We start from the raw sequence: 13225 nt of genomic DNA on the forward strand, positions 1-13225 counted from the left end.
CATTGACTGGGCATTTGCAGAGATTTAAAAGCATAAAAGTTATTAGTTATTAAAGCAGTGTAGAAAGAGACAAAGAATTAAGATGTGCCTTTAGAAACTTTCATATACAGAGAACTAAGAAAGGACACAGCTTTCAGATGCAGAGTACTGAATATCATCTAAGTTTCCTATGCCCTATACCTATCCCATCTAAATAGTGCCTATGGTTTGGTTCTGTCCTATTCTATCTTTTTGATGCCTGTTTAACCTGTCTATACCCATCAAGTTTCTCAGCATAGCTATATTTTTAATTGGGTCAGGGCCGCCATCAGGGCAGTACTACCAGTCCTGCATTCAGGGGCCCGGAGCTGACAGGGGGCCCGGGCTCCCCCAGGGTCGCAAGCATAGTCTCCTCTCCTTCTCCTTACCTGCCCTGCCGCAGCACACAGCCGAACAGAAGTCTTCCCGATGTCAGCGCTGATGTCGGAGGGAGGGCTTAAGCAAAGCCCTCCCTTCCTCCGACGTCAGCGCTGACATCAGGAAGACTTCCGGTCGGCTGCTTGCGGCAGGGCAGGTGGGAAAAAGGCAGTCGTGTTCCGAAGGGGGGGGAGGTTCACCCCTAGTGCAGCCATGGGGGTGTGTGTGCACAGCCGGTCAGGTCCCCTTAGCCTTGTGGCGCTTCCCCCAACTGACCGACAACAGGCCCGGCCGACAAACCTCCCTCCCCTGTAGCAGTGAATCTAAATTATCTTCTTACAGCAGCTTCAATACTCCAGCTGCTGTAAGAAGGTAATTTAGATTCATGGCTACAGGGCAGGGAGGTTTGTCCGACCGGGCCTGTTCTGTTGTCAGTCGAGTGGGGAAGCGCCACAAAGGTAAGGGGTAGGGAGGGAGAAAGGAAGGAAAGGTGGAGTGGAGAAGAAAAGACTCTTAAGGGAAATGGGTAAAACTGAGGGGGGAGAAGGCCACTGAAATCACTGGGGAAGACAAAGGGGTGGAGAAGGACGGTGAAAGGACATGGGGAAGGCAGGAGGGAGGGGGGAGAAGGACGCTGAAAGCACATAGGTAAGACAGAGGGGGGAGAAGGACCCTGAAAGGACATGGGGAAGACAAATGGGTGGAGAAGGACGCTGAAAGGACATGGGAAGATGGGGGGAGAAGGACGCTGAAAGGGCATGGGGAAGACAGGGGGGGAGAAGGACGCTGAAAGCACATGGGGAAGACAGAGGGGGGGAGAAGGATGCTGAAAGGACATGGGGAAGACAGGGGGGGGAAGGACACTGAAAGCAAAAGGGGAAGACAGAGGGGGGAGAAGGATGCTGACAGGACATGGGGAAGATGGGGGGGGGGAAGGACGCTGAAAGGAAATGGGGAAGAGAGAGTTGGGAGAAGACACTGGCAGGGAAGAAGACAGAGATGCCAGACTATGGGGGGAGCGGAGGGAAGAAGATGGGTGCCAGACCAATTTGGGAGGGGGAGAAAGGGAGAGGCACAGTAACAGAGCAAATGGAAGACGCAGAAAGAAGAGAGACAGTGGATGGAAGAAATTAAATGAGAACATGAGGAAAGCAGAAACCAGGCAACAAAGGTAGGAAAAAAATTCTTTTTTTTTTTTTTTTTGCTTCAGGATAAAGTAGTATATTACTTGTGTTGATAAAAAATTTATAAACATTAGAGACTCTGGTAGAAACCCGTTTACAAAGTATGTATTCTTCCCAATTAATATTTCCAAATTAATAAAGACTTTTTCTTATTTTTAAATGGGTTTCTACCAGAGCCTTTAATTCAGTAGCATAATTAAATGAAATAACTATTTCTGTAGTTTATAGGGATGGGTGGGGATGGAGGGGATTCTTCGCGGGGACGGGCGGGGACGGAGGGATTCCTCGCGGGGACGGAGGGGGATTCCTCGCGGAACCCTTAACATGTCACATACAGCATGTTACATTACACAAAGTCTGTGTAATGTATCATGCTGTATGTGACATGTTGAGGAGGATGGGAAGGAAGAGGTTCACACTCATAACATCATTATATATTCATCCATAGCTGCATGTTAATGATGTGCTCATATGCACTTATTTATCATCATAACATATACATCATCATTAACATGCAGCTGTGGATGTGTAAGGACAGGCTGAAGAGGATGGATGGGAAGAAAGGAAGGTGCACATATCAACATATCGTACATTTTTAACATGCATGATGCAGCTATAGGCAAGCTGAGGAGGATGGGATTATACAGATGTGTATGTTCAGATATGCGCTCAGATGTGTATGTTTAGATATGCGCTCAGATGTGTAGTTTTTTTCTGATATATTTATTAAGCTTACAGTATTTATAAAAACACATTTAATACTTGTTACAAAAAATATTGTGCAATTGTGATCTACTTCTGGCCTACAAAGGTTAAAAGAAATCCTTAACTGAGAATTTACATTCAAAAGTGAATTATAGCTACTAGCACTATTATTTATTAGTTATTTATTATGCAGATGTTTGTTAGTTTGTTATTAGTTCAGTATTAGACATATGTTAGTTTAGAATAGATAGGTATAGATTAGTTTAGTTTAGGTTAGGTTAGGGCTCTGCTGAAAGAGTCTACCTTGACGTGGTTGCAGGCTTACAAATCTTTTGGTCAAAGAGTGCGGCGACAGAGAAAAGTATGTGTGTATTCGGCCCATGGAAGAAGGGGAGGGGGGTTGGGGGGGGAAGGGATGCATGGGGGGCCCAATTGGATTGCTCAGTAAGGGGCCCAGAAATTTCTGATGGCGGCCCTGAATTGGGTCATGGTATGAATAGACTCAAGGTCTTTAGTTATAGTTTTGTCCCATCAAATAGCTGTTTCCTGGGCTTGTGGCCTAGATTTGCTACAATGATGGGTATTTGGTTCAGTTTATTTTGCTCAACAACTGTCATGCAAGTGCTAGAACTGTGTTTTAAGTACTGTGCATCTGCCTTCATTTAATTTTTCCCAGTCCTGTGTTTTCTATCTCTCATGTTCACTGTGGGAGCCTTATCTCTTTATGCCTGTGTATGTCCTTGGGCCTGAGACACTAAGGGAAATCTCTCCTCCCTATCCCTGCTTACTGATGGGAACATTTATTTTCCCAGTGTGTTCTATTCTTACAAGTCTCCCATATATTTTGAAATTATCCCTCTATTGTAAGCGAGTGTGTGATACAATTTTTCTTCCTTGTTCTGCAGCTTTTGAGATACAGGCATTCTTTCAGACTTTTCTCTGCTTTCTGAGACTTGTACTATAGTGTGATAGTTTCTTCCATTGCATGTATGGCGAGAGGCACATCCTGTAGGCAATTGGTAGGTGCCAGCACCTATCCTTCTCTCTGGCCCTCTTCCTTTCTGGCACCCCCCCACTGGCATCTCAGGGCCCGCCTGGAGGGCCTCACACACACGCGGACATCGACATGATGATGTCACGCATGAACGTGATGTCATCACAGTGATATCCACACACTTTCCAGGTACCATCGAGCCACCACGGCCAGTACCTTTTAGTGTGCCGTGGCTCAAGAAAGTTTGCGGGACACTGGTCTAGATAAGAAGCCAAAATGTGTTTTGCAGTCCAAGGTACAGGTGTGCTGCTTCACTAGGATGAGAATGCGGCTTAGCAAAGAAAACAGAAAGAACTATGTATTTACTGAGATGGCATTCTGATACTACTTTAGGGTGGATTCGAAGGACTACTCTGTTATGATAAAACCTGGTATAAGGTAAATCTGCCACAAGAGTCTAAGCCTCCTGTCTAGTATGTAATCCAATGCCTGGTGCTTTGTTTGAAGCATCATTCCACTCAATATCTATGTCAATGCCATTGTAGTTTCCACATCTGGGCTGAGTTCCCCACCATGCTTGATGCTGATGGAGTTTATCACACTGGATTCTGTGGGCTTTAAGTGATCTTTTTTGAATATGCAGACAAATCACAGTTAATGTCCTAGTGCTCCGGACCCAAGTGCTGAACGTACCAGTAAGGGGGGGTCAGAGCCTGAAATGGTCCTATTGCATCTAGAACAATTTTAAAAGCCACTTGGCACCCTCTTTGACATGGAAGAAAAAAAGGAAAAATGGCTAAATCAAAGGGCTCAATGACCTGGAGAGCTCAGTTAGGAAGTATATCAAAACAGATTGATGATCCCTGGGTGATAAAAAGACTTCAAAGGCCCTGAAGGCCTGAAAACTGCAAATTCATAAAAAATAACTAAAAAATAATTTTACTGAAATTTAACACTGAAAAATGGAAAATAATGTAGAAAAGAAGAAAAAATGAGAATGGGAAGGCACTAAAAATGCAAAAATTTTGAGGGGAGACTGAAAAACACAGCCTTTCTGCTCCATCGAAAACGATAGACTATTGATCATGTGCTCCAGCGTCAGTCAGAAAGGCACTCACACATGGGACACTGCCTCAAAGATTTACAGTGTTAGTACACTTGGCAGTGTCTGCACCAGGCTCTGTGGATGACATCACCCACATGTGAGAGTATTATGCCTGCTTGTACTTAGAGAATACTGGCACCACAAGTGATGTACCAACCCCAACATCCTTATTCTGAGTTGGACATCTTTCCTAAAATGCCATTCCATATGATTATCAAAGCACCTTTGGTTTAATCTGTTGTTTTACAATGTCTTCTATAAGCTAAGGATACTGTGATATGACCACTTAAATGCAATCTTCAAGCAGAAGATTTTCACTCTGTATTATAGGCAATGTTTTCCTTACATTCTTGATCTCTGTAATGCTATTCATGTACAGTAGACCTCCAACACTCATATGAGGATGCTCATCTTTTTTCCATATAAATTTTTGTAAAATTAGTGTTCCTTTTTGTACATGTGTGTTTGTCAAAGAAGGTTCTATATACACTGGATCATTTTGTAAAATACTGAAAATGCCTCAGTCTGGACATTCCATTTTCCACCTTTTTCCCCTATACAGAATAGGGCTTCTATCATAAACTTGAATTAAATTGAATTGTGGGGACTGCTTGCACAAAATCTGTAGTTGGAAAATAATTATTTGTCACTTTTTTTTAAAAATGAAAGATTTTTTTTGAATGTCCTTTTTCAGTTGCGATTTGTTTTAATATTGTTTGTTATACAAAAGTGAATACATTTTATTAAATTTTTTCAGTCAAGTTGATTTTATATTATTTTTTATTGTTTTTGTCTTCAGAAGGTTCACCTTGAGCTCTCAACCAGGCTGCTTCCCCCTCCCCTCCCTCCATTTGCCCTTTCTACTAACCACTCCTCAACACCTGCTACCCTCTTCTTTTTCTCTGAGATCACTGAGGAGGAAACCACACATGTTCTCATCCTCCAAACCCACTACCTGCTCCTCTGATCTGAATTCCCACTCACCTACTTGGTGCTATCTCGCCCTCTGTCATCCTCAACCTATTGGTTTCCACTGTTTCCCTGATGCCTTCAAACATGCCTTCAAGAAACCCTCCTCAAGAACCCACGTGTTTCTCCAACTATCGCCCCATCTCCCTCTTCCCCTCCTTATCAAAGTTACTTGAACGTGCTGTTCATCGCCATTGCCTGGACTTCCTCTCATCCCATGGCTATTCTGGATCCTCTTCAGTCAGGCTTTTACCTGCTGCATTCCATGGAAAACTGCCCATACTAAAGTTTCCAATGATCTGTTTCTTGGCTATATCTAAAGGCCTCTACTCTATCCTCATCCTTCTTGATCTGTCTGCCGCCTTTGATACTGTTGATCATCGCCCTACTCCTTGGGTACGCTGTCCTTGTGGAATTCCAAGGTTCTGCCCTCTCCTGGTTTTCTTATATCTCCCATCGCACCTTCAGTGTATGTGGTGATGGTTCCTCCTCCACAGCCTTCCTGCTATCAATTGGTGTACCTCAAGGCTCTGTCCTGGGACAACTCCTTTTCTCAATCTACACTTGCTCACTTCGAGCGCTTATCTCCTCCCATGGCTTCCAGTATCACCTCTATGCTGATGACTCCCAGATCTACTTCTTTGTGCCAGATCTACCTCTCTGAAACCCAGACCAGCCTGTTTGTTCAACATTGCCACCTGGATGTCTCACCGCATTCTAAAACTGAATATGGCTAAAACAGAGCTGCTCATCTTCTTACCTAAACCCACCTCTCTGCTTCCTCCTTCTCCGTCTCTGAGGACAACACTCTCATCCTTCCTGTTTGTCTGCTCGTAATCTGGGTTCATCTTTGACTCCTCTCTCTCCTTCACTGCCCAGATACAACATATTTCTAATAACCTGCCGCTTCTTCCTCTATAATATTACCAAAAATCCAACACTTCCTTTCTGAGCACACTACCAAAACACTTATCCACGCCCTCATCACTTCACACGTAGACTACTGTAACTTGCTACTTCAGGCCTTCTGCTTAGCCATCTCACTCCCCTCCAATCCGTCCACAATTTGACTGCACAACTCATATTCCAGGAGAGCCACTATACTCACGTTACCCCTTTCCTAAAGCCACTTCATTGGCTTTCCATCCATTTCCAAATACAATTCAGACTCTTCTTACTGACCTACAAATGCACTCAATCAGCTACCCCTCACTATCTCTCTTCATTTATCTCCCCCTATGTCCCCTCCCCCTCCCATGAGCTCTGCTCAGGCTAGTAAGTCCCTCCTATCTGTGCCCTTCTTTTCAACTGCTAACTCCAGACTCCGTCCCTTCTACCTTCTACCTTCTACTTGGAACAAGCTGTCCGAATCCCTACAGCAGGCTCCATCTCTGGTAGTATTGAAGGCCCAGTTAAAAGCCCACCTCTTCGAGAGTGCTTTTAACTCCTAACTCCTCTCACTTTGGGTTCTGCATCCCCGACCCTATATGTCATGTCTGTCTGTCCAAGTTAGATTGTAAGCTCTTCTGAGAAGGAACCATCTATAAATGTCAATATGTACAGCGCTATGTATGCCTTTCAGCGCTATATAAGTGATTAGTAGTATGTTTGTTTTAAGTTGATTTCTTGCTTTTATTTGTAAGCCACTTATAATGCTTTAGAATGTTTTATGCTTAACAGATTATATTTTATCTTAACTGAATTAAAAACTTCAAAATTACACAATTAAAACTATGGTCAAAAATACGGTGTAACAATAAAGTACAAATTATCTTACCTATTGAGTTAACTCTAGAAGAAGGATTAGCTAGAGTGGATGGGATAGAAGACTTATGGGGAGTCTGTTCCATTGTTTATTCTCAGAGGTGGTATATGAGGAGAAGTAGATGATGTTGGTGACTTGCTCTCAGATATCTTGGGTTTGGCTGAAAGGTTCAGTGGTTGGGCTACTTCATCCTGCAATGACCAAAAATGTTGACTATTCTGAATTCAACATTGCTAGTTACCATTATTTTACAGAACAGCACAAAAACTTCACAAGAAACAAATTTCATTTGACCTTTAAAAGATGGTCTGGAAACAGTCTGTTAAAGGCTATCATATCATTGAGAATTACATTTTTCATAACAGTCATTAAATACATGAATTATTATTATTTTTTTTTTTAAAGTTATCTAAACAAAATTTTTGGTAGAATATTTAAAATCTTTTCAGTAATTTGCTGTACAACTGTTATAATAGATCAAACAAATGGTGTCTGGAAAAAATAGGACTCCAACATTTTTTTCATGCAACCCAATAACTTTCTATTACAGCAGAAACTTTTGCCTGAAACTTGAGACATTTCTGAGTACTTAGAGTTCCTTTTACAAAGGATCTAAAAAGCTACATATAGAGTTTAGATAGAAGAAGTTGTAGTGTGCACAGGGTCTACTGTGAAAGTTGCATGGAAAGAAAAAAACATTGGTCCTTTTTTGACTAAGAAAAGAAAGCCATTATACTAATGCATGAAACATGAAGTCTCAAAACATGACATGCCATGAGTGGAACCAAGTAACACAGGCTTCTCCCTCTAAAACAGGGGTGTCCAAGTCCCTCCTTGAGGGCCGCAATCCAGTCGGGTTTCAGGAATTCCCCAATGAATATGCATGAGATCTATTAGCATTCAATGAAAGCAGTGCATGCAAATAGATCTCTTGTATATTCATTGGGGGAAATCCTGAAAATCTGACTGATTGCAGCCCTCGAGAAGGGACTTTGACACCCCTGCTCTAAAAGCTGGCAAAAATGACAACTACATCATCAACACTCTTGTCCCTAAGGAGGCCTAGCCTCTGTACATGAAAATCATGATATGGGATTGAGGGATGGATTATTTCAACTGCAATCTGCAAGTGGCAGGAACTCATACATGTCTTATGTCTCTTCAGACCTATAGAGTCTTCAGAGTCACTATATTTATTAAAATATTTGATACCCCCCAATGCTTAAAAAGGTCTAAGTGGGTTTCAATAAAAACAATGGAAAAATTCAAGCGCTCCTTAAAAAGCTTCTGTATAAGGACGCATTCAAAACATAGACAGCAAAACTTACCAATTGCTAAACCTTTAGACCTTTATCAATCTTACGAGTAGATCGCCAAATTATCCTTTATTTTTTATTTTATTTTTTTTAATGTGTTCCCACCATGTGTTCTTCCCTAAATGTTTCTTTTCTTTCTTTAAAGATTGTAGTTCATCCCCCTTGCCTTTTGTACCAGTTTGTATTAGAACGTATATAATTTGTATACAATGTCTTGTTTTGTCCTCCCCTTTTTTAAAAAAAATTGTTATACGCATTGAAATATATGATATTGCGTAGATAACAAATCTTAATAACCTTGAAACTTGAACTAAAAAGAAAAGAATGCCAATTCAGATAGGAAAGAAAAGAACCAATCATTCAAGGTACTGTAGATAGTCAAACAAGAATGTGCTATACTACAGATGCTGGGACCCTACAGCATCTGGTCCCACTTAAAGCAGAGATGTGTTACATGCCAATAACAAAAAAAAAAAAATGCTTTCAGTGAAGCTTTAAATTTTTGAAAAGCCAATTCAGAATGGAGGTATGGTGGAAGACTATTTCAAAGTGCAGGAGAGAAGAAAAAATAAGCCGCAGTACAGGTAGATCCATTACATGTCAACTTATGGGAAGGAAGAACTAACCTGTGAGAATCTAATGACACTGAGGCCCTAAAATGTCACTACAGAACCATCTGGTGTATCCAGTCCTTCTTGCTGCTGCATATTCATGTGCACCAAGCACAGTTCCAAGGTATGTGCTGTTACTGGGCACACTGTTATTATAAATTGGCTGTCACTCCTGTTACCACTTGCTTTTGACATACCTGTGTATCTCTAGAATAGTCTGTGTGTTCCAGCATAGTCCTGGCTGAATCAGAGATGACTGCATCCACACCATTATGATGCACATTAAACCCCATCCCCCACAAGCCACTGTGAAGTGAAGGAAAAGCAAGGTGCCACCTGCCACTGCTAATCTATATCTGTGACTTCACACTCAGAAGAGCTGCCGTTGCAGGGATACATGTACAGTCTGTTCTCGTTATTCACGGTAGTAAGTTTTTCTGGAAAAGTGTGCAAACTGGTGAAAATTGCGAATCACCAAAAGCCGCGACTATGGAAAAATATATTTTCCACCTCAAACCACATAAAGTGAATTATAGATGCTATAGGAAAAATAAGGTTAGGTTCCTGCATGGGACAGCATTTGACAAAAACCATAGTAGAACATTTAGAATGCTGCAAACATATTTTTTTATTTGCAGTACTGCTTATAGTAGTAATCTTCTTAAACAAAATAATTGCACAGAACAATGCTGGAAAATAAATACTATACTGCAATGTATTGTACAGTACGCATACAACAACCACAGTAAGCAATTAGTCTGCTAATCAACCAATGCAATGCATCATGTTTCTCTTACCATTAGAAAGTACCATATATAGCTGTATTATAAACCCATTCAAATATAAATTGAGGTTTACCTTTTTCCCTCCAAAAAGGGGGAGTAAAAAGGCGTACCGCAGTTTATATTCCCCCCAAAAGGGGGGAAAAAATTGACTTAGGGGCAGACCTATAATGAGGCCATCTTAGGGAGGCCTCAAGGTGTCACTCTTGAGGCACCTGTATCTTGCTGCCAGCCAGCCTACCTACTGGTTGGCTCTCTCTGCTGCTCCCCTTCCCAGCATCTAATCTTTTCACCCTCTCCACCCCCCCCCCCCCCCCCCCCCGATTAGCATATTGTTTTCATCCATCCCCATGTCTATCTATAGATTTGTTGTCAGCGGCAGTGATTCACAGAGCAGCCCTGCTGACCCTGGCACTTCTCTCCACTGTGGCCCACCTCAGCGTTAACAGGAAGTTGTCAGAGAGGGCATGCTGTAGTGGAGAGAAGTGACGGGGTTGGCAGGGCCGATCTGTGAATCACTGCTGCTGATGACAAATCTAAAGATAGATGCAGGTTGGGGGGGGGGGGGGAGGAATGATCAGGGGGAGAGGGTGAAAAGATTAGATGCTAAGAAGGGGTTGACAGAGAAAGCCAACCAGTAGTTAGGCTGGCTGGCAGCAAGATGCCCGCTCCCTCAACAGTGCCTGATATTGGACTCAAGGGCAGTGGCGTACCAGGGGCAAGTGAGGGGGAGGTCTCAGTCCCACCCCTGGTGCAGACCCATAAGGGGGGTGCTCTGAGGACCAGCAGTTGTGATCTTTTTCCAGCAGCGGCAGTGTTCACAATTCACTGCTCTGCTGGTGTTGGGCCTTCCTCTCTGCCAGATGCTGCCTGGCAGAGAAGGTCCATAACCAGCAAAAGCCTGAGTTCTGAAGGCTGCGCTGCTGATGGAAAGGGGGATGGGACAAAGGAAGACAGAGGGAAGGAGAAGGGAGGGGGAGAGAAATGCTGCACCCAAATAAGGAGAAAGAGGGAGGGAGGGAAGAAGAAGGAAGACCAGGGGATAGAAGCCAGACAATGGGGAGGGGAAAATAGGGAGGGAAAGGCAGGAAGGAAAGAAAGAAGAGACTAGACCATGGAGGGGGAGAGAGAGATGCCAGGGAATGGGGGAGGGAAGGGAAAGAGACAAAGATGCTAGACCAAGGGAAAGGAAGGGAGTAGGAGATGCCACATCAGAAGGGAGAGATGGAAGGGGAGGAGGTTAGAGAGATGACAGGGCATGGGTAGGAGAGACGGAAGGAGACAGAGGCCAGATAAATGGGTGGAATGGAAGGAAGGAAGGAAAGAAAGGAGAAGAGAGTTGATGCCAGAGGTATTGGGGGGGGGGGTGGGGTGGAGACAGAGAGAGAGATAAAAATTGAGAGTGGGTGAAGATTAAATGAATCATGTACAAAGGAGAGAAGAGACACAGGATAGACAGTTTAGTGCAAGGGGCACAGAAAGAGGGAAGATGTCATATAGAAAAGAGAGAGAAAGGGACAGACAGTGAATGGAAGGGGCAGAGAGAGAGAGAGAGAGAGGATGGACATTGGATGGAAGGGGCAGAGAGGAGGACAGAGCTGTATGAAAGAAGAGAGTGAAGAGAAGTGATTAAAGCAGATAACAACAAAAGGTAGAAAAAAATAATTTTTTTTTGTTGCTTTAGAAAAAAAGTGGTATTATAGCTGTATTGATAAAGGTTTTATAAACAGGAAATGGAAATAAGGCAATCTTTTTATTGACAAATCCCCTTCCTCATGGTTAGGACAGGATACCTAACAGCAGTACACTGTACTGACCTGAAGGAGGAGGATTTGACCTCTGAAAGCTAATTGAAAATGGATTAGTGCAATAAAATGGTATTTTCTTATATCCCATTATTTATTTTATTTCTTTTTGTTAATTTGTAAAGTGATTGTTATTTCTAATTTTTTTTTCAAATTTACATCTGCTATCTTTATATTTTGCACAATATTAGGGTAGAATAAAGTGTTTTATTTGGAACTTTGGGAAATATTAATTGCAGACGTCTTTCTGCTGTATTAAGTACAAAATATGGAGTTCCTTTACAGGTTTTGTATTTTACAATGTACCTGGTAGTGGAGAGCTTTGTGTGCTATTGCTCAGATAACATGAAAATCGGGATTTTTTTTCTTTTTTTGCATGGCAACTTCCAAAGAGAAATGTTTTAGTTCTGATCTGCACTTTGTGGGGAGGTAGAATATCAGCTCTGATCTTTTCTTTTGCTTTCTTTCTCATTTTACTCCTTGTTGTTTGAGCATCATCTATCTGTGTGTTTTTGCTGAAAAACAGGTTAAAGTATGTGTGGTGAGAAACATAGTTCTTTGAGTTTGCCTTGCAGGATCTATCGTTTTGCTTTAAACATGGGTGACCTGGGCCTAAAAGTAGTGGCACGTGAGGCTCTGCTGTCATTTACTGTGTTACTGAAGCTACTACCCTCTAAGAAGCTGCTGCTATAGGCAGCTGGCCAATCTTGCCTTATAGTTGGGGCAACCCTTGCCCCACCCCTATTCTGGATGCTCGGGGGGGGGGGGGGGGTGCCAGCTCATCCCTCACCTCAGGCAGCAAAATGCTTTGAGCCACCCCTGGGTGGACTTAAATATAAACCAAACTCACAGCAGTCTCACAAGGTTACTGTGGAGTGGAGAGGTGGCCTAGTGGCTAGAGCTGCTGCCTCAGCAAACTGAGGCTATAAGTTGAATCCCAGTGTGCTCCTTTTGACTCTGGGCAAGTCATTTAATGCTTCATTGCCCCAGATACCACAGTTAGATTATGAGCCTGCCAGGAAAGACAGGGAGAATACTTAAGAGTACCTGATTACTATTCAATGTATTGTAAACTACTTTGGGTGAATCTCTTCATGAAAAGGCAGTTAATAAATAAATAAATTTGTGTCAGCTATTGTGAGTAGTGAGACTGCACAGGGCAGAAGCATAAGAGGATTGCTCTTGCACTGGCTTAGTACTAGACCAGCAGGGCTTAAAGTAGGCCTGAGGAGAGGCCTTTGAGGGGTCTAAGAGGGGGAAGACTCAAATATAAACTGTGACCCCCATTTTTTGACCCAGAAAATTAGGTTTATATTTATGTTTATAAAGTACATTACATTACATTTGCAGACCAGATTTGCAGTCGAGGGAGGTCTGCTGTCTCCCTGGAGCCAGGATCCGCGACATCACCACCAGTATAGACAAACTACTAAAACCTACTGACCATTTCCCTATGTTTCTCATTCATGTAGGTACCAACGATACTGCCAGAAGCACATCAGACAGCATCCCTAAAGACTTCGAGGCCCTGGGAAGGAAGCTAAAGCAGACAGGAGCACAGGTGGTCTTCTCATCAATTCTCCCGGTAAGAGA

At 42.7% G+C, this 13225-nt stretch overlaps 1 protein-coding gene across 1 annotated transcript in view; it reads right to left on the reverse strand.

Annotated features, from left to right (window-relative positions):
- SOX5 (SRY-box transcription factor 5) overlaps positions 1-13225 on the reverse strand; it is an 845257-nt gene that overhangs the window by 97137 nt on the left and 734895 nt on the right. The window contains 2 exon segments of the mRNA XM_033953468.1: positions 7131-7194; positions 7196-7309. Of these exon segments, the coding sequence (XP_033809359.1) occupies positions 7131-7194; positions 7196-7309 (178 nt within the window).

The sequence above is a fragment of the Geotrypetes seraphini genome, chromosome 7 (assembly GCF_902459505.1).
Source record: "Geotrypetes seraphini chromosome 7, aGeoSer1.1, whole genome shotgun sequence".
Lineage (NCBI taxonomy): Eukaryota > Metazoa > Chordata > Amphibia > Gymnophiona > Dermophiidae > Geotrypetes > Geotrypetes seraphini.